The 24621-nt window shown below is 36.3% G+C and overlaps 2 protein-coding genes and 1 long non-coding RNA gene across 3 annotated transcripts; all 3 read left to right on the forward strand.

Annotated features, from left to right (window-relative positions):
- Window positions 1–12155: 12155 nt before the first annotated feature.
- LOC112192866 (glutamine synthetase nodule isozyme) lies at window positions 12156–14904 on the forward strand. Its single transcript, XM_024332770.2, has 11 exons — window positions 12156–12313; window positions 12719–12758; window positions 12850–12953; window positions 13057–13105; window positions 13226–13332; window positions 13448–13535; window positions 13627–13755; window positions 13846–13920; window positions 14005–14096; window positions 14191–14350; window positions 14447–14904. The coding sequence occupies exons 1-11, from the start codon at window positions 12240–12242 to the stop codon at window positions 14597–14599; spliced, it is 1071 nt and encodes a 356-aa protein (XP_024188538.1). The 5' UTR covers window positions 12156–12239; the 3' UTR covers window positions 14600–14904.
- Window positions 14905–16095: 1191 nt separating this feature from the next.
- On the forward strand, window positions 16096–19632 carry LOC112192868. The gene is made up of 5 exons (XR_005807785.1): window positions 16096–16924; window positions 17296–17389; window positions 17508–17650; window positions 18176–18249; window positions 19333–19632. It is a non-coding gene; the product is annotated as an uncharacterized LOC112192868 (long non-coding RNA).
- A 1572-nt stretch (window positions 19633–21204) lies between these two features.
- Window positions 21205–23272, forward strand: LOC112194541. Its single transcript, XM_024334766.1, has 2 exons — window positions 21205–21264; window positions 22796–23272. The coding sequence occupies exons 1-2, from the start codon at window positions 21205–21207 to the stop codon at window positions 23270–23272; spliced, it is 537 nt and encodes a 178-aa protein (XP_024190534.1).
- The last annotated feature ends 1349 nt before the right edge of the window (window positions 23273–24621 follow it).

The raw sequence follows: 24621 nt of genomic DNA on the forward strand, positions 1-24621 counted from the left end.
TTCCACCGAAAGAGGCCAGGTACCCAAGGAAAAAATAATAATAATAAAATAAAAAAACTCTATAGAGTATAGACTATGATAATTGCAGCTTAATGACTATTTGACTATGTATTTAAGTTTTTAACCAAACTTATGGCCGCTAAACAATGATGTTCCGTAATGTTTGGCTATATTGCACAAGATTAAACCTCTAACTTAGTCTCATCGCAATCGCAAGGATATCATCGTTTGCTGCATTAAGAGAATTAAAACTGCATATCCCTCAATAGGATTGGATTTTGCCTAAACCAAGAATCGGGCCTAATTTTTGACAAAACAGAGAAATGCCACATGTTGCGAACCCAAAAGTTTATTTTTCAGGATTTAGGAGCATCCTGTTCCTAGTTAGTAGTGCACCTCTGTCTCGGTGTTTGGCATCAAACCAAAATGCCACAAATCGATTCCGGCTGTGGTCATTGATTGGTAGTAAACTAGTGTAAGTAGTCCCATTGTTACAAGTAGAATATATTCCTTGGCCTAGGAGGAATAATATTGGAGATGGACAACTGGTTTTTATTGGAAATGGTAACCACCCCAAAGCTTTCCTTCTTGTAACTATCATCCACCACCACCGCCAACACCAACACTGTCCTACAGATATTACTGTCAACTCTTATATATGTATTTATAAACACACGCACGCTCACAAGGAGAAGGAGTGAAAGGAAAGCCTGCCAATTTGGCACCAGATGCCAATTCTATAAATAGGATAGGATAGGCCAAAGACAGGGTGACAGACACAACTAGGGCACCAGATAACATCTTTTGAGTGAAACCGTCCCTCAGTTTCTGCCAAAATTATTTTGTTGCTTAACTTGCTATCTGCTGTGCTAGTGTACAACAAGAAGGCCAAGGCTTAGGCCTAGGTCATCTTCGTCATAAACAACTTACAACTTCAAGGCTGAGAAGATTAATAGCTTAGCTATAATTTTTTTTTTTTTTTTTTTTTTTCCGTCCATGAAAGCAAAAGAGGAGATTGATATTTAGCCGGAAAATACTCTCATCCAAATTCTTTAACTTAATTGTTTTTATACATTGCAATTTTCTAATCTGAACCGTCTATATTTTAGATAATTAGTTAAAAATCATCACCACAAAAAATTAACTGAAACAGAGATCATCTATCCATAAACTTGTATTAATCAAATAAGTAATTGACATGAAAATACTGACTGTTACTAAAATTGTCCATTTCTTCACTATGATTAGATGAGCAAATAATTTACATTTTTTTTATTATGTAGAAATGATCTTTAAGACCAATTTAAATATGAGAGCTTTTAGTCAAACATCTCAAATTAGCATGTGGACCTCCCAATTTTTTTTTGTAATTTTCAAAATCCTATATTGCCTTTGAGGAAAAAAAAATGATAAATTTTATTTTTCTTCACTAAGAAAGAATACCAATTATAGATTTCACTTCATCTCTTTCTTCAACAAAGGTTGATTCTTCATATGTCCTCCTCTTTTTTTTGGGTCAAATAAACTCATTCATTAGATGAAACCCATATTACAAAGGTAATACAGAAAAAGTAGGAGTCCTAGGCCCGAAAACCCAATAGACAACCCATAAACTAAACTAGAACTAATTGACAAGCCGGGCCCAAAAGTCCAAAATACCAGAAAACCTAGATCTAAAACCAAAGTCTTCGCTGCAACACAGGCTGGCCGCCATGAGTACCACCATGGCCAGATGAGCTCCGACAGAAACTTGACTTCCAGAGGCCAAATAACTCTCCACCATCATTCTCCACACCGAAATAGCATGCACAGGAAGAAACAAGAAAAACAGAGAACTTAGTAAAGGTAGTCGTGGAGGTGGAGACCACCATGCATCACAACACCACTGGTCTGGCGATGTCCACACACTGCGGTGGCTTGCTGGTACTGCTGCAATCATCAGGTGTGAATTTAAGTGAACAGATCCCTATAGAGACTCCAAGGGTTGAAAGTGAAGATGGGGTTGTGGAAAAAGAGAAAAGTCAGATGAAGATGGGAGGGTGAGGTGTTTGAGATGGAGGAGGATGGGAGGTTTGAGAATAGATCTGGAAATCTGATGAGAAATTGGGCAAGCACAAGGAGAGATAAAATGGAAAAGAGACATGAAAAGATTTAAAACTGAGACCAAAGCTCAGAAAACCTCACCACAAAAGGGTAGAGAGACTGGAGGGACGTTGCCGACTCCCAAAACAGCAGAGAGAGAGAGAGAGACCACCCCCAACTCTCAAGCCGTTGATCTAGATCCGGATGGATCAATATCTGGGCAAGACAGAAGGGGGAGGGGTGATGGTGTTTTCAGATCTGTTTTCTCTCTCTAGATTTTAGAGAGAGAGGCTCTCGTGTATCATAGTCAAAGAGATTCTTCATATGTCCTCCTTAGTCCTCCCCAACAATATCTCTTCACTTACTAACATCCTACAAATTTCTTTAAGGATTAAATTTAGTGTACTCCCCTGAACTTTGGGCCTAAAATCAGATTGATCCCTCTTTCTGAAAATCGATTACGATGGTCCCTACTATCAAATGACATCGTCTGAGTCTAAAATTTGAATTTGGCTAAAACATGACATCACGTGCTGAGTTGGAGCAGACATAGGGGCCTATTTTATAGATTTTAAATCCTACAAGGATGGCAAAATAGACATTTCTTATTTTTCTAACTCTCTCTCTCTCTCTCTCTCTCTCTCTCTCTCTCTCTCTCTCTCTCTCTCTCTCTCTCTCTCTCTCTCTCTCTCTCTCTCTCTCTCTCTCTACCCCCCTTCTCTATTTCGATGACCATGTTATCACCTCCACCTCCCTTCTCTCTCTCTCTCTCTCTCTCTCTCTCTCTCTCTCTCTCCCCCCCCCTTCTCTATTTCGATGACCATGTTATCACCTCCACCTCCCTTCGATCTAAAGCTCCACACCACGTCATCTCTTTCCTCGTCCTCCTCCTCCTCTATCTGAATCGGCGGCGTAGGCACAAGTTTATCTAACTTCTCTCTATCTCCCCAAACCGGATTCAAGCCCTAATCTCTCATTTTCCCCCAATTCGGGGTTGGAGGCCGACGGGCCAGAAAGACCACCTCCGGCCGGCGCACCCACCCCAAACCTTTCGTCTCGTCCTCCCTGACGTCCCTATGGTATAGGTTTGTCTGATCGTTGATCGAGGAGAGAGAATCGAAGCTTGAAGCTTCAGGGTTTTGTGGTGAAGTTTCGATGCATTTTCCAGCGACTACAGCAATCATCAACAATGCATGAGGTACAAAAATCAATCTCTTCTTCACGTTCTACACGATAGTATGCATGGTTTTTTATTTTTCTTGAGTTATGAATGAATTGGTTTTTGGTTGCTTTCTGTGCCGACGGAGCTCACTGTGCACGGCGGTTTTCAGGGATTTTTTCGGCAGCTGTTCAGGAGGTTCTGGGCTTGTATTTGACGTTTTGGAGTGTGATAGATGCCTGGTTGGGCTTGTGAATTCAAGGTATACTATGAATCTTGAATTATGAATTGAATGGTTGGTTGTGATTATTGATTTGGTTGCTATCGATCTTTTCAGGGTCGACGGCGAGGTCTGGGAGCTTCTTGGAAAGGTGGAGGGAGTAGAGTGTGGTGGAGAAGCTCGTAGGTAGCGTGGAGCTTGGAGGGCTGGAGAGTGAGGGCATTGATGGATTGGAGGTGGCGTGGTCAGTGTGCCGATAGATAATTTTTTTTTAAAAATAATAGAAATTAGATTAAATTTGAAATATCCATTTTGCCCTTCTTAGGGGGTTTGAAGTCTAAAAAGTAGGTCCCTATGTCGGCTCCAACTCAGCATATGACGTCATGTTTTGAGCCAAATTCAAATTTTGAACTCAAGAGATGTCATTTGAGTGTATGAGACCATCCTAATCGATTTTCAGAAAAAGAAAGCAATCTGATTTTAGGCCCAAAGTTTAGGGGAATAAACTGATTTTTTTCCTTTCTTTAATCCCCCAATACCCACCTAGACAATGAAACACCGAGTCTTTCTCAGGTTGAAGTTTTATACTTAATTAATCAAATTACAAGTTTCCTTTTCTAGGAGAGTTAAGGAAGACGGGATGTCGAAGCGGGTGCGTACGTCAGGGATGTGGATAGGAGTCATCATGGACCAAGGTAGGGCAGGCCCTACCCTAAATTTTAGGGCTTAGGGTCGGGCCGGGCCGGGCGTAATCAAATTCAATAAAATTTAGGGCCAAGTACGGTCGGGCCATGGCTTACATATGCTAACCCTTACCCACCCGAAAGGCCCGAGCTGCTAGGGCTGAAAGGGCCGAGTCGAGTCGGTCTTCTGAATAGGGCCGAAATGGGCGTAAAACGGCCTTATTTTTTTTAACAAAAAGAAATACATTTTTTTTCTTCTCAAAATGTGGCTTAATGATTAATTTTCATATTTAAAATATATATATATATACACACACACACACACGTACATACATACATACATACATACATACATACATACATATGTATATTGGAATTAAGTTATAATATTTAAAAATATTAGTTAAAGTGGTTATATTCAATTAACTATCTCTCTAAATCTCTCAAAATTAATTGTTGTTTAACAAAGGAAACAAAAATTAAAGAAAATAAAGTGTAGGAAATCAATTACAAAGAAAGAGATAAGTTGTATGTTATAGAAAAAAGAGAAACATATTTAAAAAATAGAACATTATTAGGGCTTAATTGGGCAGGCTTAAAGGGCCGGGCCGGGCCGAGCTGGGCTTCATTTTCATGGCACATACCCTACCCTATTTGAGAAAGGGTCGGGTCGGACCTCTGCCCTATAGGTCAGGCGAGCTTGGGGCGGGCTTAGGGCCAAAGAGCCAAATGATGACCCCTAGATGTGGATGTTGTTGGTGGTGGCAAAAGGGAGGGAGAAGAGTTGAGGACAAACATCTTCATCTTAATGGTGGATTACGTTACTATTAGTAACATCTTCATCTTCGTCTTAATCTAGTCGTCAGTGGCGTTGGATTAGGTTATTATCAATAACATCTTCTTCTTCATTATCTAATATACCAATTAACAATCAACACTAGTGGATCAATTGGGTGATTGACCCATCATCTCTATTTGATTCTTCACTTCGTCCACTCAAGATTCAAGCATTTTCACCAAGATTGAAACATTCTCACAATACATGGGTACCAGATGGAATTGTTCAGAATAATTCATGAACCTCTATTGCGAAAGAGAATTGGATTCCCTCAATGAAAGAGTTTGGAAAAGATTATTTAATTTTAGTAAGATATTGATGGTGTTATCTTCTCTTAACAGTGGTAGTTTCAGGCTGGTTGCCGGAGATAAAAAAGATGTGCACAGTGAAAAGGAATGAGGTGTACAGAGAAAAATTAAAGGGGACAAAATTGGAAAGTATGGAGAAAAAAATTCAACAGAGGTCCAAATACCACTTTAGGAGGTATAAATAGAACTGCCCTTTAAAGATCATGAAAATACAGAGTCAAGTTCTGACACTCTTAGTAAACTTTGATCTTTCGGTGGAATATTGCCCTCTCAATCAAATAAATTAGTTATTCGTTGTAGTCATATCATTAACTACAAAAATCTGTACACAGCTACAATTCGTAGTGTCTATAGCTTCATGCTTGTGTTCCTGCTCTGTTACTGGTTTCCTTTTTCTTCTTCTTTTTTCAGCTTTTCTTTTTTTTCCTTTTGGATGCGTTTTGCATCTCCCGGTTGTATTTCCTACATATTAATCTGGTTTGACCTCTTTTACCTCAAAAAACAAGTTGAAAAAATACCATGTACTATGTATGTAAATAAAGAGTAGTTTCGACGAACTTATTTAAACTAATTAGCCAACCTTGCTTATACATTAAGTAATCATATCTGATTAAAAAACTCAATGATTATATATGTCAAACGTTCTCGTTAAGCTCGTAGTGTTGAAATGGGGAATATTATTTAACCATTTATTTATGCAAGCATAATCGTGGCCGAGGCTCAACAAACAAGAGATGATTGGGACACAACACAACACAACTCATAATATATAATGATATCTCGTATAATAATTGGGGACCCAGTGGGGAGTTGTTGTTCGTCGTGCTTGTAATCTTAGCCTAAAATTTGGAAGGTGCATGTGTGGTTAAATTACTTAAATGAATGAATTGACAATTAGCTAGTTAAGTTGACCGTTGAGGCATTGACAAAGGTAAGGTTAATGAATATGATCCTCTAATAAAACGAGTGGTAAGGACTCCTATCTAATCTAATCCTATATCTACATAACAATCTGGACGGCATCAAATCCGTGATTTTTGGTTCAACTTGATGCTCGTTGGATTTAAGAGGTGCCATTTGTCGTAGGTACAACTTAAGAGATATCCATAATGGAAGTTAGTGTTGTTTCTCTTTTTTTTCTTCATCCTAATAATATTAATAATAACTTTTTGTCCAATTAATAATCTTTAGTAACAAGTTAAATTACTATCAGGTTTGAGCAGATACGGTTACTAAGGTAGTGATTTTTTTCATTTTTATCTAACCCCAATAAGGTTGAATTATGATGTCTAACTTTGCTTCTAAGAAAAAGAAAAATTAGACCTTCAAAATCCCTCATAATGATGAGATGTGTTGTAAATGCTAAATATATGAGAATGATGACCGTGGGAAAAGATTAGTCTATATGCGATGCAGCTAAGGGGCATAGTAACATGAACTTATTTACCTTTTGTTGATAGAAGAAATATATACCCAATTTGAAATTGATCGAGTTGGCTAAATAGTAGTCTTGTTTTCTCATAGATTATAAAAAGTTTAAAAGTTCGAATCTAGTGTACGATATAAAAAAAGTCTACTGAATTAACCCATAAAAACATAATAATAGTAAGAAGAAAAAAAATCTTCCTATTTCTTCCAAAATAAAAATCATTTATCGATCACCAATGTCGTTGTTTGTTAAAGTCCAAAACAAAAACTAAGAAGCAATCAAGTCATCTTTTTCTTCCTTCAACCTTCGCTCAACCATAAAAATTTCGACATTACATGGCCCTGCCTTGTTTAATAAGAGAATAACCATGACGATTAGAAACTTATGGTCAGGTCAATTTGCCCTTTCATGATAACCTAAAACCACTAGCACCATCCTTTTATTTATTTATTCAAATGCATGACCTTCCATTAATCATTAATCAAGAGAATATAGATCTTCTTTCTTCCTATCAAGTAATAAGAAATAGACATGTTGGTTTTGCTTACACTTGACATAGACTCATAGTACTAAAACAACTTCACTGTGTAATAGAAAATGATATTTATCCATTTTATTAATAATTTCTTTAGGTTCGTTTCAAAAAAAAAAAAAAAAATTCTTTAGGCATCTGAGTTGATTATGCATTTTAAGTCACTGGGTTGGATCTGAGTTGATTATGCATTTGAAGTCACTGGGTTGGCTAGGCTAAGTCGCTAAGATGTCTTAGGTTTGAATTTGGTGTTGGTTGCTATTTTCGGATCAAATCGTCATCCATACTTCATTCAAACTGAAGGAAAGTTACAAGCAGGGATGCAATATTTGAAAGATATGTTGATTGGCATACAATTTGTTAAATGGTATTGAGTTTTACAAGAAAAGATAATCGTACAATGATTAGGATATCTTTGTTATTGAAAAATAAATGCTAGTTTGGGATTGCTGTGACTTTTTAAAAAAAAAACTGTTGCTGCTATATTGTGAAAATAATTGAATTAAAACAGTTTTGTGTTTGGTAAATAATATTTTTAAAAGTGCTGTCAGTACTTAAAACAACTGCACTACTGCAGAGTGTGTTTTGATCCACAACAGCTTCTAAAAACAATCTCTAGGCTGCTTCTAAAATCTACTTCTAGTGACTTATAATTTTCAATTAAAGCTGCTTTTTATTTATTTACCAAAGATAATAAAATCTAAAATTTTGAATAAAACCTAATTTTTTTAAAAGCAAAGCAATCTCAAATGAGACCTCAGATTCTCTGCTTGTAATCATTTATATAAATAAGCCCCTGTTAGGCTATCATCAATGAAGTACACAATTCATTCTCCTAATTAAATTTCTCAAATCTCTTAAACAAAATTTTAATTTTTATTAGTTTTTTATTAAACCTATAATTTAATAACTCACACTAATACACACACACGTCACTACATTGTCAATGGATGCAGAAATTATTATTGAATTCTTAATGTCAATAATGTAAAGTCATGGGAGAAAAATAAGGATAAAAATAATGAAAAAGGAACCCAGAAAATAATAATAATATTTAAAAAAATGAAGTATGATGGATGATGTATGCATTAGATGGGGATTGGATACATATAATCTTTAAACAGAATCAGCCATATCACCTACACGATAGATGGAGACATGTGAACAACAAACAAGTGAACGCAGCTCACAAGCCGCTCATGCCAGAAATTTCTACTTTGTCAAATATTAATCGCCTCGTTATTCTACTTCTTACCTGGAACAGTGCAGTCCAGCCCACCAATGACCACTGACAAAATGAAAGTAATGTCTGTAGTGCCGGTCTTGAGCTTATTTTTTCGGGGAAAATAGCAGTTACGTTTTCACATCATACAACGTAGAATAATCATTTAATTTAGTGCTTAGCTTTCATTTACCTCGAGTCGTGAATTGTTGAATTGACTTCACTAATATTATGGAGGTTACATTAGGATGTTCAAATCTCATCTTGGTGGGTTGGATTAAGTGAGCAAGATGAGTTTTAAGAAGTAATTTTTTTTTCTTCAGAAATTCTTCAATGCATTAGCGTTTTAAGTGATTCAGTACTTATTAAGTGATTTCATTTTTTTAATAATCAAGTAGTACATTTAATGTTATCAAATCATCTACTTCAATTTATGTAAATACAAATCGTCTACTTCAATTTGTCTATTTTAATTTATGTAAATCACGTCGGTACTCTGAATATTTGTTTTTGTTCGAAAGCCATGAGAAAGACTCTTGGAAATTTAGAAACCCGGTGCGCGTGGAGAGTTTGGAAAATGTTACGTGATGACAAAAAACCAAAAGGATGTGATTGGGTGAAGGGAATTCCAAGGTGGATGTGGGGTCCATGGATGACTCTGAAACCAATTGAGCGTCATGGTCCACTTGCACGAACTCTAAGGACACGTGTCGGTAATCTCCGGCAAGTCGTCCTTCGCCGTACAACTTGTCAAGATGCTCCCCTCTAAACCTTTACACACTATCACCGGTAAAAACCTTACACTTTCCCTTTCACTTTTTTTTTTTTTTTTTTTAAATTTATTTTTTTACTTTTGAGGTTTTGTTTGATTTGGTTTGGTGGGTAGCTAAATCTGAAAGGGCCACTATTATTGATGGGATGCCATCTTTTTTTTTTTGGTCAAAATTATTGATGGGATGCTTAAATTATTTAAAGATTTACGTCTAAAAAGCAATAGCTACGGATATCAAGTTATCAACAGGTCCTGGTCAACACAAATATTGGATGGTCATGGATCAACTTGATGTCTTAATCTCTCTTTTTACCGAATTAACCATACTTGGAAATTACTCTTTTAATAGCAGAAACCATTACTAAAACTTTTTACCAAAAAAGAGAAAGAAAACTGTATAGGGTGCATTCCTTACACCTCGTGATAATTAAATTTGAGCTTAAGTATATATCATTATTAATTAAGTAAAGCTTTAAGGTTAAGTTTTTTAAAAGCTCGAAATTACGCATACTTAATTAAAATATAAAGAATAAATCAATAAATATACAAAGGGTGCAATTGAAATCTACTCCAATTCAGGTGACCATCTCAACTCGATATATTTTTGGCAAGAAATAGGCCCTGTTTTCTACCCAAATTATTGTATAAATAACTATAAATTGCTAAGAAGTAGATTGACAATACATGTGGAATAATGGCTAGAGTTGTTTGTTGTGCAATGAAGGTGGTGTGTCTGAAACCTACCAACCACAACTACCAATTCTTTTTAATATTTAAATAAATATATTGGCCTATCTATAAACTTATCTTGGGTCTCAAGATCTCAGGCTCTCAACCCTGTAAAACCCCATTTATTACATCATTTATATGATTTATTCTTCATATAGATAGATATAGGATCCATGAAGCAATTACTTAGAAGGTAAAACAGAGTAGAGGGATGACAAACGTAAGCTTCCTCCTTCTCCTACAAGACTAATTCTTAGGTGCGGCTACCCGCACCACGTGTACGGTGCGGCTACTCAATCAAGTCTCAGAATTTTTTGTCTTTGTTCTGAAATTGTCCATGATTTTTAAATGTGAAATACCCAAAATACCCTCATGCTTGGGCACTTATTGGTCAGCTGCACCACGTGGCGGTGCGGCTGCCCCACGCAAGAACCTCTCCTCCTACAAAATCTCCTCAGAAGCTAAAGTTCTTGCTGCTAGAATTATTTAAGCCGGTACTTCCTGATAGTCAAACAAAGAAGCAGAAAATGCCGATGTTCACAAGTAAGTTCTCTGCCAGCTCTTTGGGTATGATTGCAGCTCCGGGTAATATTCTTGTGCCTAAGAATGTAATGCCAACAAGCTCTGACACCAAAAGAAGAGAGGAAGGCCTCAGGGATCAAGAAATAAGAATCCCCCGAAGTCAAAAAAGGTGGCAGAAGCACAAGAGACTTGTTTTGCTTATCTTTCCAAACCTCCTAGCCCAACTGTTTCGGGCAAGGAGAAAATTTAAGTTTATTTATTTCTAAATTTTGCCTAATTGCTATGTCTTTATTTGCATAGTTCTTAGGCTCACTTTTGAATAAGTGAGCACTGGTTGTCTAATGAGTGGTGTTAGCATACCACGTCCTAAACTTGTCCTTGGTATGGCAAGAGAAGATATGTATCCGTGCCATTTTGGCTTGCGATGAATGAAATGATTGATTGGTTCAAAAAAAAAAAAGAGTACATTTTGTGCAACAGCTTTTCTAAGTAGACTAGCTATTTAAAACAAGTTACAACGTCTATTCAACAAAAACAAGGACTCTTTATTCACGTTTTAAGAAAACTTCATAGTTAATTTATTGTGTACCTTTTAACTAATTATTAGTTTACAAAATGTTTGGGACCTCTAAAATACGAAGAAAATATTTGAAGTGTACTAGTTATAATTTTATGATAATTATTAATTTAGCATGTTGGTCCTAAGTCAGGACTTGACCATTTTATTATTTAAATCTATATCACATAATTTTTTTTTTTTTTGAATGGTGATTTATATCATTAGAATTAATAGCAATTTGTTATTAGTCTTATATGCACTTAAACAACGGTAAGAAATTTGGAAACTCTATCTAAGCAAATGCTACTCATTTCATGACTGTTTTGAGCTTACCTTTTGAGAGAACTTAAAAACAAAGAATAACTTCGTGTCTTCTAGGAAAAAATAATTGACTAGCCCTCCATTCTCATACACATAATTATGGTGTCAACAAAACGTCACTTTCTAGCAAACAAATATAAGTACTTCCTTATTCATAAGCCGCTTGAAACACACCATCTAAAACAATCTGAAAATAAATGAAAAAATCAGCGAAATATCACTGATTATTTTGTTTTTCCATATAGCGATATTTAATCCACTGCCACGTTGATATCATTTGATTTTCTTAAAATTTCTAAAAATTTAGCCAATATTGGTGAAATCCCAATTATATCAGACAACTATCATTATATATTTAGTTTCTTTTATCATATCGTATTTTTATTTTTGGAGAAGATAATGGTTTGAAATCCTTACCTCGGATTATGATAATTAAGGAACGAGGAAAAAAAAAATTCCCCCGTTGTAGAGAAAAAAACAACTGAAAGCGAAAGAGGCAGTTCGCCGGTTTTGGGGTAAATATTATAGGCCAACGTGGGCCTCTCTGATTTGATTCCGTCAGTCCTGGCTAAAACTAAAGGCCGACAAATTATTGTTTTTTTGGCAAATGCACGAATTATTGTTTTTTATTTTGGCCAATACACAAATTATTGTTTAAGTAAAGAAAAAAAAACTAAATCATTTCCTTTTTTATTATAAAAAAAAATTTAGTAATTTAGATTCCTCTTATATTCTGTAGTCACACGGGAGCCGCACTATAAGAGGCAGCACACCCCCTCCTCCTCTATTTACGTCTCCCCTGTAATCAGTGCGAGGTAGAGAGAGTTCTAGTCTTTGCTGTGTTCTGAGTGTTAAACGTAACTATGTCGCTGCTCTCAGATCTCATCAACCTTGACCTCACAGACACCACTGAGAAGATCATCGCCGAGTACATATGGTAAACCTCCTTCCTCTGTTTTTCAAACCTCAACGTGCTACAGCTACTTATACCTCTGTATTTCTACGTATTTTTGTGTGTTTCCAAATTGGGTGTGCTTGTTTTCATGACTCTGCAACTGGGTTGGCTTTGGTTCTCGTGTGTTTTCTTTGTGATCGACCCGTTCGGGTTCATGTGAAGGTTTGACTTCTTTGATGAACCAGTGTTTTTGCTTTGGTCTTCAATTTTTTTTTTTCTTTTTTCTACTTGGTTGGAAGTTTTGATCTTTGATCAATCTCTATGGTTACTTCCATTGTGATTAAAAAAAAAGTTGTCTTTGTTATATATGGAGCGTTAATGGAGGTATATCTAAGTTGTCAATTCAGAAGCTCATAATGTTTATGTTCTTTTCGATGTTTTAAACAGGGTTGGTGGATCTGGTATGGATCTCAGAAGCAAAGCAAAGGTAAATAGCATTTCTGCAGTTTCTCTTGGTTATTTTATTCTGGTTTGATTAATTGATTCAGTGAGTAATATTTGTTTTTGGGTGTGTGAAGACTCTGCCAGGACCTGTTACTGACCCTGCAAAACTTCCCAAGTGGAACTATGATGGATCGAGCACAGGTCAAGCTCCAGGGCAAGACAGTGAAGTCATCCTATAGTAAGATCTATTCAATTTCTTGTGATTGTTCTGTTCTGTTTTTTTTTTAAGTGGTTATGGGTTCTTATATATCGATCTTCTTATTCCTATTGAAATGAAACAGCCCTCAAGCCATTTTCAAGGACCCATTTAGGAGAGGCAACAATATCTTGGTGAGTTAAATTTATCCCCTGTTCTTTTTCTTTAATTCCCTTGGAATATGGTATGCTGTGATTGCTGTTATAGTGCCCTTGTTGTTAATCATCTTTGTTCCTTGGTCTTGGTCGATTTAGGTTATGTGTGATACTTATACTCCGGCGGGAGAACCAATTCCAACAAACAAGAGATGTACTGCAGCAAAGATATTCAGCCATCCTGATGTTGCTGCTGAAGAGCCCTGGTATTTTTACTCTCATTTAACTTCCTGTTCTATTCTATTTGGTTAGCATGTTTCTAATGCTTATGCTAGTCTTTGTGTTTGTTTGCCTTTTTTCTAAAATGTGATTTCGTGGCAGGTATGGTCTGGAGCAGGAGTACACCTTGTTGCAGAAAGATGTCAACTGGCCGTTGGGATGGCCAATTGGTGGTTTTCCTGGTCCTCAGGTATTGAGCTTTTCCTAATAGTTAAAACTTTTAAGAACATATATTCCTATGTGGTAGTTAAATAAGTTGAATGCTTTTTGTTTCTTACCAGGGACCGTACTACTGTGCTGCCGGCGCTGACAAAGCATTTGGGCGTGACATTGTTGATTCTCATTACAAGGCCTGCTTGTATGCAGGCATCAACATCAGTGGCATCAACGGTGAAGTCATGCCAGGCCAGGTTAAACAACAGTTTGATATATTTATCATCAATCCTTCTTTGTTCTTCCCTTTTTTAAAATCTAATTTATTATCCATGTAATAATACCAGTGGGAGTTTCAAGTTGGTCCTTCAGTTGGCATATCTGCGGGTGATGAATTATGGGTTGCTCGTTATATTTTGGAGGTGACTTAACATTCTCAGTTGCTTAAGTGATTCCTTTTGCATTACACAGTTTTCACATTGACGTTTTGGTTTCTATGCTAACAGAGGATCACAGAGATTGCTGGAGTGGTTCTTTCGTTTGATCCCAAGCCAATCCCTGGTGATTGGAACGGAGCTGGGGCTCACACAAATTACAGGTATAATGAGGCTTCTTTAATGTCAACATTTGCATGTTTTAACGGGTTGGTTTAATAGAGGATGAAATTGATGGAGTTCACTGTAATTTTCCAGTACCAAATCCATGAGACACCAAGGAGGCTATGAAATCATCAAGAAAGCAATTGAGAAGCTGGGACTAAGGCACAAAGAACACATTGCTGCATATGGAGAAGGCAATGAACGCCGATTGACTGGAAAACATGAAACAGCTAACATTGACACCTTCAAATGGGTAAAAAAAACTAGTGTCCATTTTGTGTCAACAATCTCAATATTTGTTATATAAACAGCTGCCTAATTAGTTTCATTACATTCGAATGATGGACAGGGTGTTGCAGACCGTGGTGCCTCCATCCGCGTTGGTCGTGACACAGAGAAAGAAGGCAAGGGCTATTTTGAGGACAGGAGGCCTGCTTCGAACATGGATCCATATGTGGTGACTTCTATGATCGCCGAGACCACTATTCTGTGGAAGCCATAAGAAGCTACCGGCGAGGCGGTTCACCCTGTATCTTGTGACAATATCAAACCTCTCTTGGAATGGGGGATGGGAAGGTGATTTACCAAATCATTTGAGGATCATTCAATCTGTTAGCTACTAGAGTAGCTTAATTTCCCTTTTCACGTTTATTTGTGTTGCTGGTTTTCCTTTGTATTTAAGGTGCCAAGGTGAGGTTATTGCTTCGAAGCTTCCTTGCTATTGTGTTGAATAATTGTGTTATTTGAATAACATATTGTACTACTTTTCTCCCCCACATTTGTATAATCTACTTGTTTTCTTCCACACATTTCCATCTGGCACATCAACTGAAACGTACTTTTCCAGCCAAATGAATGTAACGTCAGACAACCACCATATTGAAAGCTCCATTTTTCCTTTTGTACGGTTATGCAACTTGTTGAATTATTTTAGCGCTCTCAAAATGATTTTGTCAATGCGTGCCACCAAGTAATCTAATATCTACTACCATTTTCGGTTGCACATGCTGTACCTTTCTGCTAGTCGGTTGATGGGTGGCATCCCAACACACATCCATAACCCAAAACATTTTTAGTTTTTTTTTTTTTTTTTTAAGTACTGTATAATTTGAGATTCTATTACTTTATAGACAAATATGTTAGGTCCAAAGCTAAAGAACTATTGTATATTTAGCATGGATATCGTTATCATTAAAAAAAAAAAATTTGTGACAATTGATAAGATCATTGACCAATCTTCATATGACACTTGTTAACTACAGATATCGTTATTTTTTGAAATTATATCTACGATATGTGATAAGATTTTCGACCTACATATACATGACACTTGTATTTATCCTAACTTTTCATCTTTCAAGATTGGTAATAAATAAGCTTCAGACCTCATTATCTATTCACATGTTCCTCTCATTCTACATCTATATCTCTTCTGAAATCTTATCATCCATCTCATTTATTTTCTTTCCAATGGAAGAGTTGAACAAATGGTTGTTAAAAAGGAAGCGTGAAAATATGGAAGAGCTCAAGTGGATTCAAGCAACATCAATTATCAGAGACACCTAGAGGGCGTGGTTCACGACTTGGCTGTGCCCTAAATATCAAAAGAATGATCGAGGGTCATTTTCTCCTAGAGGATTATTTTGTTAAAATGTCTAGTATACGACCAAGCAAGTTTTCAGAGGTGGTACAGAATGTAAAAACATGTTTTTTTTTTTTTTTTGGGTAAATGAGGAGGGGACAAACTCAACGTCCTCCTTCGGAATTTTATTAATGAAAAAAAGGAACAATAAAAAAGGAAAGGAGGACCAAGCCAAGGCCAATCCCAACAAGATTACACCACTAACCTAGCCAAACATAGACTTAGTTTGGGATTGATTCCTGGAGTGCTTTTGGGATTGCTTCTGCTTTTGGGCCAAGAGCATGGTGTTTGGTAAAATCTTTGAAAGCTGCTTTTGGTTGGAATTGATTCTCTGTAAAGCCGAAATTGAGAAGCTACAATTTGTAGCTTTTAAAAACTGCTTTGGGAAAACACGGAGGAGCTCTACACTGTTGTTTAATGAAATTGGACTTCCTGCCAATTCTGTCCTCCTCATCTCTCTTTGCCGTCATTATCATTATCATTCCACATCTCCTCCTTCCTCTTCTTCGGTGCCTGGTTCTCCATCCTCTTCTCTCAGATCGCCTTCTTCTTCAGCTCGTCGTTGTTGACGTCCTTCAATTCCTAGATTCTCGCCGGCCTCGCCTCCTTCCTCTGCGCAGAATTTGGGTCTTCTGGGTTATGCTTCTTCTCTGCAGATAGTTAAAGTCCCTGAATTCGATTCAGATAAAACTCCTAGTCTCCAACCCATGTGGGTCGTCTTCCTCACCAGCTATTAATACCCAATTCCAGTCATTTTTTTCTCTCTATGTTGATTTTCGATCAAAGCTCTCAACTTTGAAACCAACAATTAGTTCCCAATTGTCCTCATTTTTCTTCTCTGTTGTTTTTCAATCCAAAGTTTCAGTCTTTAAATCAAAGCTCGCAACTTTGAACCAAAACCCATATCATGTCTATTGCTTTGGACAGAAATGGGAATAGTGGGAATGGTATGATCCCACAGTCTAGGAGGTTCATCCATGGGATGCCTTGTATTTTGATCTACGACACAAAAGGGTTTGATCAGGATCGTCGTTTGGAGTTGGAGGAGGACTCTAGTACCTCGAGGTCCTTGTCGGTTGGTAATAACAGTGACAAGTCTAATGGGTCGTCGGAGGGTGAGGTTCAGAGCTCGTTTAAAGGGCCTTTGGACACCATGGACCAGCTTGAGGAGGTTTTGCCTGTCAAGTAAGTTAGTTGGTACTTTGTTCTTAGTTGGGTTTTGATTTAATTTGGATTTTGATTGCTTGGTGTTGTTGGTTTGCTGAATTATTGAATTGCGTTTTGGAATTTGGGTTAAAAGTTTGATGCTTTATTGGTTGCTTAGCATGTTAGAGGTGTTTGTTAGATACAGACCTGGTTTAAAAGAGTTACTAGCTTGAGGGTTTTCTTTGTTAGTGATTCCATATTATACAGAAATCCTTTAACCTTGTCATATAATCCCAAGGCTGCAAGTTTTAGAGATGGTCTTTTGCGTACGGGATACTGTGGAATTTAAATTTTGTTCAACAATAGTTATTGAGCTATATTTTTAGTCTTATTTGCTGGTTGTTATGCAGAGCTTACATTGTCACTTGGCTGAGAAGAATGTTTCCTATCTTCCAATTTCATCACCACCTGTTCTCTCTATCCATCAGAAACATGATACTACAGGTTCAAATTACTCTCTTTCTCTCATCGTTCTCTCAAACTCTCAATATAATAGCATTTGTTTAAGAAATAGGTAGAAAGTACTTTTGCAAATTTCTCATTGGATCTCTTGCCTTACCAGGCTCTGTAGAGTTGCCTCTTTCGCTGCAGAAAAAGTTGTTTTCTGGAGAACATACAAAAGAATGTCTTTCGGTATTGGAAACAATATTTGGATCAGGCCCAAGCATGGATGGTGATTTCATTGTGATAAATTTCTTTGCTCTGGTACTTTCCTTTGTAATTTTTATTATATTTTTTGAATTTGAATCAAAGTTATCCCTTCCATGGATTGATACGTTAGTGACATTAATGAAGCAAGTATAAAGCATAAAACTTTTGAAAATCTATACTCAAGGATGTTAGATATAAACATGATAATAATTTTTTGTAATTATCTGATTGGCATTACAACTTTTGGAGTCATGTATCAATACAAATGCATAGCTTTCTATGCCTACGTCAGTCAACTTCTTTGGGTCAAACCACAAAAAAAAAAAAAAAGGGGCATCTGCATGTCTAGTTTGAATCTCCGTTAAGTTGGAACTTCCAGCCCAAAAATCCGTTGTGGTGTTTTACAATAATGGCTTGTGGTGTCATTCTTTTGCAGCAAACAGGTTAGGAAGAACTTAATACGTGCTTTTTCCAAAATAATAGTCTTAAATATTCATGTAGCATCTAACTAAAGCCAGTTTGCCGGAATTATTAGAATGTACTAACTAGTCTTTTTATCTATTCATTGGGTTGTTTCAGATATCAGCTTAATATATTACATGATTCGTGGTCAAGGAACAATCAAATTGTATGTGGTGTACAATGTGTTGGAGGTAATTGAGATTTTGAACCTATGATCTAATTTGGGGTTTGTGTGCATTTGATTTGTATCATTTTCGGCTATATTCTTGTGCAATTTATCTATTTCTTACTTGTTGTTGTGGAATGTGATTCAATCGAAGTTGATGTACTCGAATTGGAGTACTTGAATAATAGGTCGCTTGCTAGACATAGTAGTTTGGTTATGAAGTTTGCAGTTTTCTGTCTAGGAATTAGGGAAGTTTGTAATCCAAGACCTTAGGAACATTCTTAATTTTTTAACTCTAGCAATGTTCAACTAAAAAAAAACCCCTTGGATTACATTATTTGTAACGAATAAGTCCGGAAATTTGAGGTTTTGATAGTACTAGTCTTTCAGTGTCTTACTTATCAAAGAGCTTTTACCTTGGTCTCATAGGAAAAGCAACCAAATTTCGGTATTAAAAATTTGGTTTATGATTATGAAGTACTAGCTTGCGGTTGAATCTTAAACTTGAATTGGCACAAATTTGATTTGGTCTCTGGTTCTGTTTCCATGCTTTGAAAGAAATATTCAAGTCTTGTCGACTTTCTTTGCTTTTCCTGATCAGTATTGTTCTATTTTGTGTTATAGGTTAAGAAAGACTCATCATACTTGATAAACTGTAGAGATGTCTATTTGTTACCTAAGTTCTTTATGCTTTGATTATACATTTGTTATGAAGAATATATCAAGTTTCCTTTTCTACGTTATTGATGAATACTTTAAACCCTCGAATAGTGTTGCTTACAACGTAATTAGTTGTATCTTCATGTATGAAGACGAAAATGTGCTAGCTAGACAGAATAATCTGAGAATACCATTCTTGTATACATATGTATTTCTATTTTAGTTAAGTTGCTGCCATTCCATACACTTCTGATTTGGAGGTTGAGCAGATGCATTATATGTTTAATTAGCAGGAGAACTATTATGTTGGTCAGATTTTTTATCTTCTTAGCTAGCTGCTTTGTAATAAAGTGATTACAACAGGCTAATAGAGTGGATGACATAGGTCGCCTTGGCATAAATTATTTTGAAGCTTGACGGTCACAGTTTGTGTGCTTGTATGTGTTAGAGTATGACCAAGTTGAGGAAGCTAAACCGAACTATGGCTCATCGCCTGTCCATGCTGATGACACAGGTGTCGCAGTTGGTGAAGATCGAACGCATTGAAACCACGGTTGCCAAGATCGACCAGTTTGCACCTTCTAAACAAGATAAGAGCAAGCGCTCCGAGATTTGATATATTTGGGACTTTATACTCATTACTTTACGAGAGTAGGAATATGATTTCTTGTGATCATTCTCATAGCATTCTCTGGTTTTTTTAATTCGAAAAACTTATTTCCAAATGTAGTGGTGTGATCTAAATATTTAAATAATAGTCCAACGTCGGAGTTCTCGTGTCATATACTTGTGTTTTCTCAATGAGATTAGTGATGTCTCAATAGTTGTTTTTTTTCCCCTTTCGTAGAGGTGATGAACCGACCGGTCATAAAGAAATATTCAATTATGCACATTCTTCACTCAGGGGTGTTATTGAGTGCACTTTTGGAGTATGGAAAAATAAATGGAGTATTTTACGTGATATGCCACATTTTCCGTATGAAAAACAAGTGAAGATAGTTATTGCTACTATGGCTCTTCATAATTACATAAGAAGATATGCTCAACGAGATATTGATTTTGATGAAAGTGGAAATTATTCAAGTGAAGAGATGGAGGATAATGAACATGATGGAGATGGTCCAGGAAGACAAGAAATAGAGGTGTTAAGAAATGCAATTGCACAAAGTCTAATGAATGCATCTACTTAGCATTTAGTTGCAAATTTCAAGTGACTTTAATATATTTTGCGTAATAGTTCCCGTTGAACTATGGTTGGAAAATTAATCCAAATATTCTAGATGACATTTTGTGTAATAGTAAAACATAATATGCATATTGAGAGGTTTAAAGTAAATATTTTATTCGGTCCAACTAAGGTTTCAAGAATAATACATGAGAATTTTTTTTATTTGGTATGGTTACATAATCAAAAAATAAAATTATGTATTTTAGTAGCATATCTTAGCATGTATGACCATTTTGGTAATTATACCCAACCAAAGCACTTTTGCCTTGCAACTTACCAAACACCTAGAAATTGCTTTTGAACCTCACAGCACTTTTAAAAACAGTTTACCAAACACCTCAGCTGCTTCTCCTCACAGCAAGTTCGGAAGTGCTTCCTCTCACAGTAAGTTCGGAAGTGCTTCCATTCACAGCACAGCAATCCCAAACTAAGCAGGCTTAGTTTGGCCCCAAAGTCTAAGTAGCTTAAGCTGCTTATTCATTAATTTAAGTTGGATTATGTGTTTGGTGAAACAAAAGGTTGTTGATTATAATTCACTCTCCCACTTCCCAATGTTATAATTCAGAAGCTGGTAAAATGATGCTTCTAGATTAAGAGATTTCAGAAGTTGAGATCATTTATTGACTTTACCTATATTGCCCTCATCTAATTTGTTATATTACCTGATATCATGATCTTTTACGCGCTCTCGAGTCGCCAACTTCATTATGGACTTTCACCAAAATTGATCGACGTTAAACATAAAGGAACTCTCGTTTCTCTCCATCTACATATCTACAGAAAATCACTCATTACAATCTTATTTTGTGAGGCTATATGGTTATTGGATTTCATATGTGTGAAAAGTCAGTCACTTGAATTGGGAATGAATGTTTCTGACATTTCAATTTAGGGTTGTATATCTGATTCTTATTTATCTTCTGTTGTATTTTGGGTTTCATCATCCTAGGTGGTTTCTTGTCTACATGATGAATAAATTATCACGGGTTCTCCAAAATTAGATTAGGGTTTTAGATTAAAACTTTCAAAACAGAGATTTTGTTTAGAAGTTTTGATGAAACTATGATCACACAGGTAACTGATTCGAAGAAGATGGACTACACTGTTGCAATTAGAAGAAGGCTATATCTGCTTCCTGATAACCTTGCAAAGGTAAGTACGATCTTCATGTTGTTAATTGCATTTGCTCAGTCTCTTGTAATACTTTGAAATATGGGTTCAGTGTGTTTGTAGAGTCATGTGAATGTTGACTCTGTCTGTGTGTTTAGAGAACACTTAAACATCACACTATTATTATGTTAACACCTTACTATCATAAATTGCTTTAGCTTTAGAGATCAACACATTAAAGATATTGTAAATAGATTGGATATTGATATTGTTGGAAGTAGACTAGCAGAAATTTCATACTTTTTAAATAATTTAGATCAGATATTGATATTGTTGGAAGTAGACTAGCAATGGTACTGAATTATAATAACATAGTAGAAACATGCAATGAGAATGTGTCCTCAAATTTGATTACAGCGGTATCAAGTTAGGGGCAGAGCTTGACTCCTATTTTTGGTGGGAAGTTATACTTGGATATGTGGTTGAATCTTACATGAAGTACTAAAGAGTGCCTTTGTTTTGATGGACATTGCTTAGTCTTTTGTACATACAAATCTGGATAAGCCAAAGGTAGAGTTTGATGAAGAGTAAAACATCACACTGCTGGATTTTGGGAAAGAGTAAAACGGTTTGATACTAACTTAATAGATAATTGATATTGTTGTAATTAATCATCACACTGATCAAGTTTGATAAAGAGTGAAACTTTGATACTTTATAAATACATTAGATTAGATTAGATATTGATATTGTTGAAAAAATCTAAAGTAGAGAGATGCCAGATTAAACTAAAACATTATGGGGCATCAAGTAGCTTACTAAAGTAAAGATTCAATCTTTGATGTGTAAAGATTACAAAACAATCTTTGCGTTCCCAATTCCAAATATATAGCAGCAAGTAGCATATAAGAAACTCGAAATTGAAGTGGACATAGTAACAGATGAAAAAGTAAAAAGAACTCTGCATAAAAAAGCATCTTTGCAGAATATTTAAACTATAAGAGCATTATAGGCAACCCCTAGTGCGTCTTGTTGCTCTTTTGTGATGGTTATTGGCCTTTGTTTTTTCTTTGTACTTTCCTTCTTCTTAGGTGAGATGAGGGACCTTTGATTACCTATTTGTATAGATTTTGGAATGATCATTTAAACACAGATGGCAAACAAGAGTGGAATACAAGAAAAAGGAAAGGCTACTTGGACTGATCATAATGTAGATGTCTTTTGTGACCTTTGTATCAAGGAGTTTGGGAAAGGGACTCGTCCAGGTACTCACCTCATAACAAAAGGTTGTGAAAATTTGGGCATTAACTTCTCTAAAGAGACGAGACTTCAATATACTAAATCTCAATTCAAAAATAAGAGGGATTTATTAAGAGATCAATGAAAATTGTGGAAAGAACTAATTAGTAAGGAGACTGGTTTGGGGTTCCACCCCAAATTGAAAATCGTAGATGCTTCTGATGAATGGTGGTGTAGTAAAATTCAGGTTTGTAATCTTCTAATTAGTTTTTAATGTGTCATTTTGTTAATTTACAGTGAACTTATTTCAATAGTCATCTTTTTTAAAATGTAGGACAATCCTGAATATGCCAAATCGCTTAAAAAGGGAATTAACCCTGATTTGGAAGAGAAACTAGATATGATGTTCCAGCAAGTTACTGCAACTAGTGTTCATGCTTGGGCACCATCATCTGGTGTATTTCCACATGATGATATAGAAGTTAACAATGTTGCAGTTCTGTTAGATAACAATGATAATTTGGCCTATCCCATTGAGGTCATTGCAGGTTCTTTAGGTAAGAGGAAAAGGACACCAAAAAAACAGGTTAATGTAGGTACTGAGAAAAATAATAAAGGCAAAGGTACAGGATCAAGAAAGATGGGAGGTGCAGCCAAGTTATCACTACAGATTGATCGGATGGTGGAATCAATTCAAAATAGGAGCATCGTGACTTTAGTAGTGAATAAAGGTGTGTTGGGGACTTCTATTGCTGAAGTGATGAAATTAATTTCATCTTCACCTGGGGTAGAGCCAGGTAGTCCTTTGTAGTCTTTTGCAACTCAGTTGTTTCTCAGTCAAGAAAAGAAAGAGATCGATGTTTGTCACCATAGAAGAGACAGATATCAAGATTCAGTGGCTTTATTATGAAATGGGAACTAGTGGCAAATAAGATGACTAAGAAGTTACTAGGAAGAAACTAGCTATTTTGATTTTGAAACCTGGTTTACTTGTGAAGCTTGGACAAGTACCATGTGCTGCTTAGGGGTGGGCACGGTCCCAGACCGGCACCGGTTTTACAGGGACCGGGACCGGGACCGGTAATTCCACTTCGGGCCGGTTTTGCAGTTGCACAAAATAGGGACCGGGATAAGCCCGGACCGGTAATTGTTTTATAGGGACCGGGACCGGAACCGGGACCGAAAATATTACTTCGGTCCGGGACCGTAGTTGCATATAACAAGGACCGGGATAAACCCGGACCGGGACAAAACCGGTCCGTTTTTCGGGTTTCCGGTTCCTTCTAATCTTTGCTGCTTGACCTGCTTCTGTTTAGAGAGTATAAAGAGTAATGCAATATGATTCTATGAACTAGCAACATTGCTGCAATGCTGAAAAAAAAAAAAAAACCAATAAACCATTCTGCAAAGTGCAATATGCACTAGCAGCAAGGTTGCAAATAACCATTCAAAGCAAGCAACCAACACAATTACACAGCAAGTTCACCAACAGTCCAACACATATTGTCTTAACAACATAAGAAATTAAAAATCGAAACAATGTTCAACAAGACAACAAGAGCAGTTTAAAAAGACATGCAGCTGCTCCATGCTATTGCTGCCATGCAGCTGCTCCTCCATTCCTCCATCTTCAAATTTTTTTCCCTACACAATTCAGTTTAAAAAGACATTGTATTACACATTTATACATTATATAGTTATATACACATTTATACTACCTGAGAACTTTGAACTTCGGTCCGAACAATCATCTCATTCTATTCACACAATACACACCAATTAGCATAACATGCAGAAAGCAAAACTGAACGCATGGGGTATATAAAGATGTGCAGGAAAGTCACACTAAACACGAAGTCCTTACTTTCTGCTGCTTTGCCTTGGAAACAAACGACTGCAATTTCAATTGGCAACTCGTTAGTGATTTAATTCTTTACTCTGCTCCTCAGGTTCAACCGTTCAACTGCAATTTCAATTGGCAACTCGTTAGTGCACGACCGTTCAACTGCAATTACCACACCATGAATTGAGACAGCACAACCAAACATGATTCCAATGCAGAAAACATAACGTTCACAGTCTTGCAAGAATAATTTTCTCTTGCCAAAAATAAAAATCAGAGAACTTATATCATATATTGCTTTAATTATTAATATCAAT

Source organism: Rosa chinensis, chromosome 3, assembly GCF_002994745.2.
Source record: "Rosa chinensis cultivar Old Blush chromosome 3, RchiOBHm-V2, whole genome shotgun sequence".
Classification (NCBI taxonomy): Eukaryota; Viridiplantae; Streptophyta; class Magnoliopsida; order Rosales; family Rosaceae; genus Rosa; species Rosa chinensis.

Excerpts from the sequence above, each read along its gene's own strand:
- LOC112192866 (XM_024332770.2), top strand. The coding sequence starts at position 12,240 with ATGTCGCTGCTCTCAGATCTCATCAACCTTGACCTCACAGACACCACT. Across the intron at positions 12,954-13,056 it reads GACAGTGAAGTCATCCTATA|CCCTCAAGCCATTTTCAAGG; the intron begins GTAAGATCTATT and ends GAAATGAAACAG. Across the intron at positions 13,333-13,447 it reads GTTGCTGCTGAAGAGCCCTG|GTATGGTCTGGAGCAGGAGT; the intron begins GTATTTTTACTC and ends ATTTCGTGGCAG.
- LOC112194541 (XM_024334766.1), top strand. The coding sequence starts at position 21,205 with ATGGACTACACTGTTGCAATTAGAAGAAGGCTATATCTGCTTCCTGAT. Across the intron at positions 21,265-22,795 it reads TTCCTGATAACCTTGCAAAG|GACAATCCTGAATATGCCAA; the intron begins GTAAGTACGATC and ends TTTAAAATGTAG.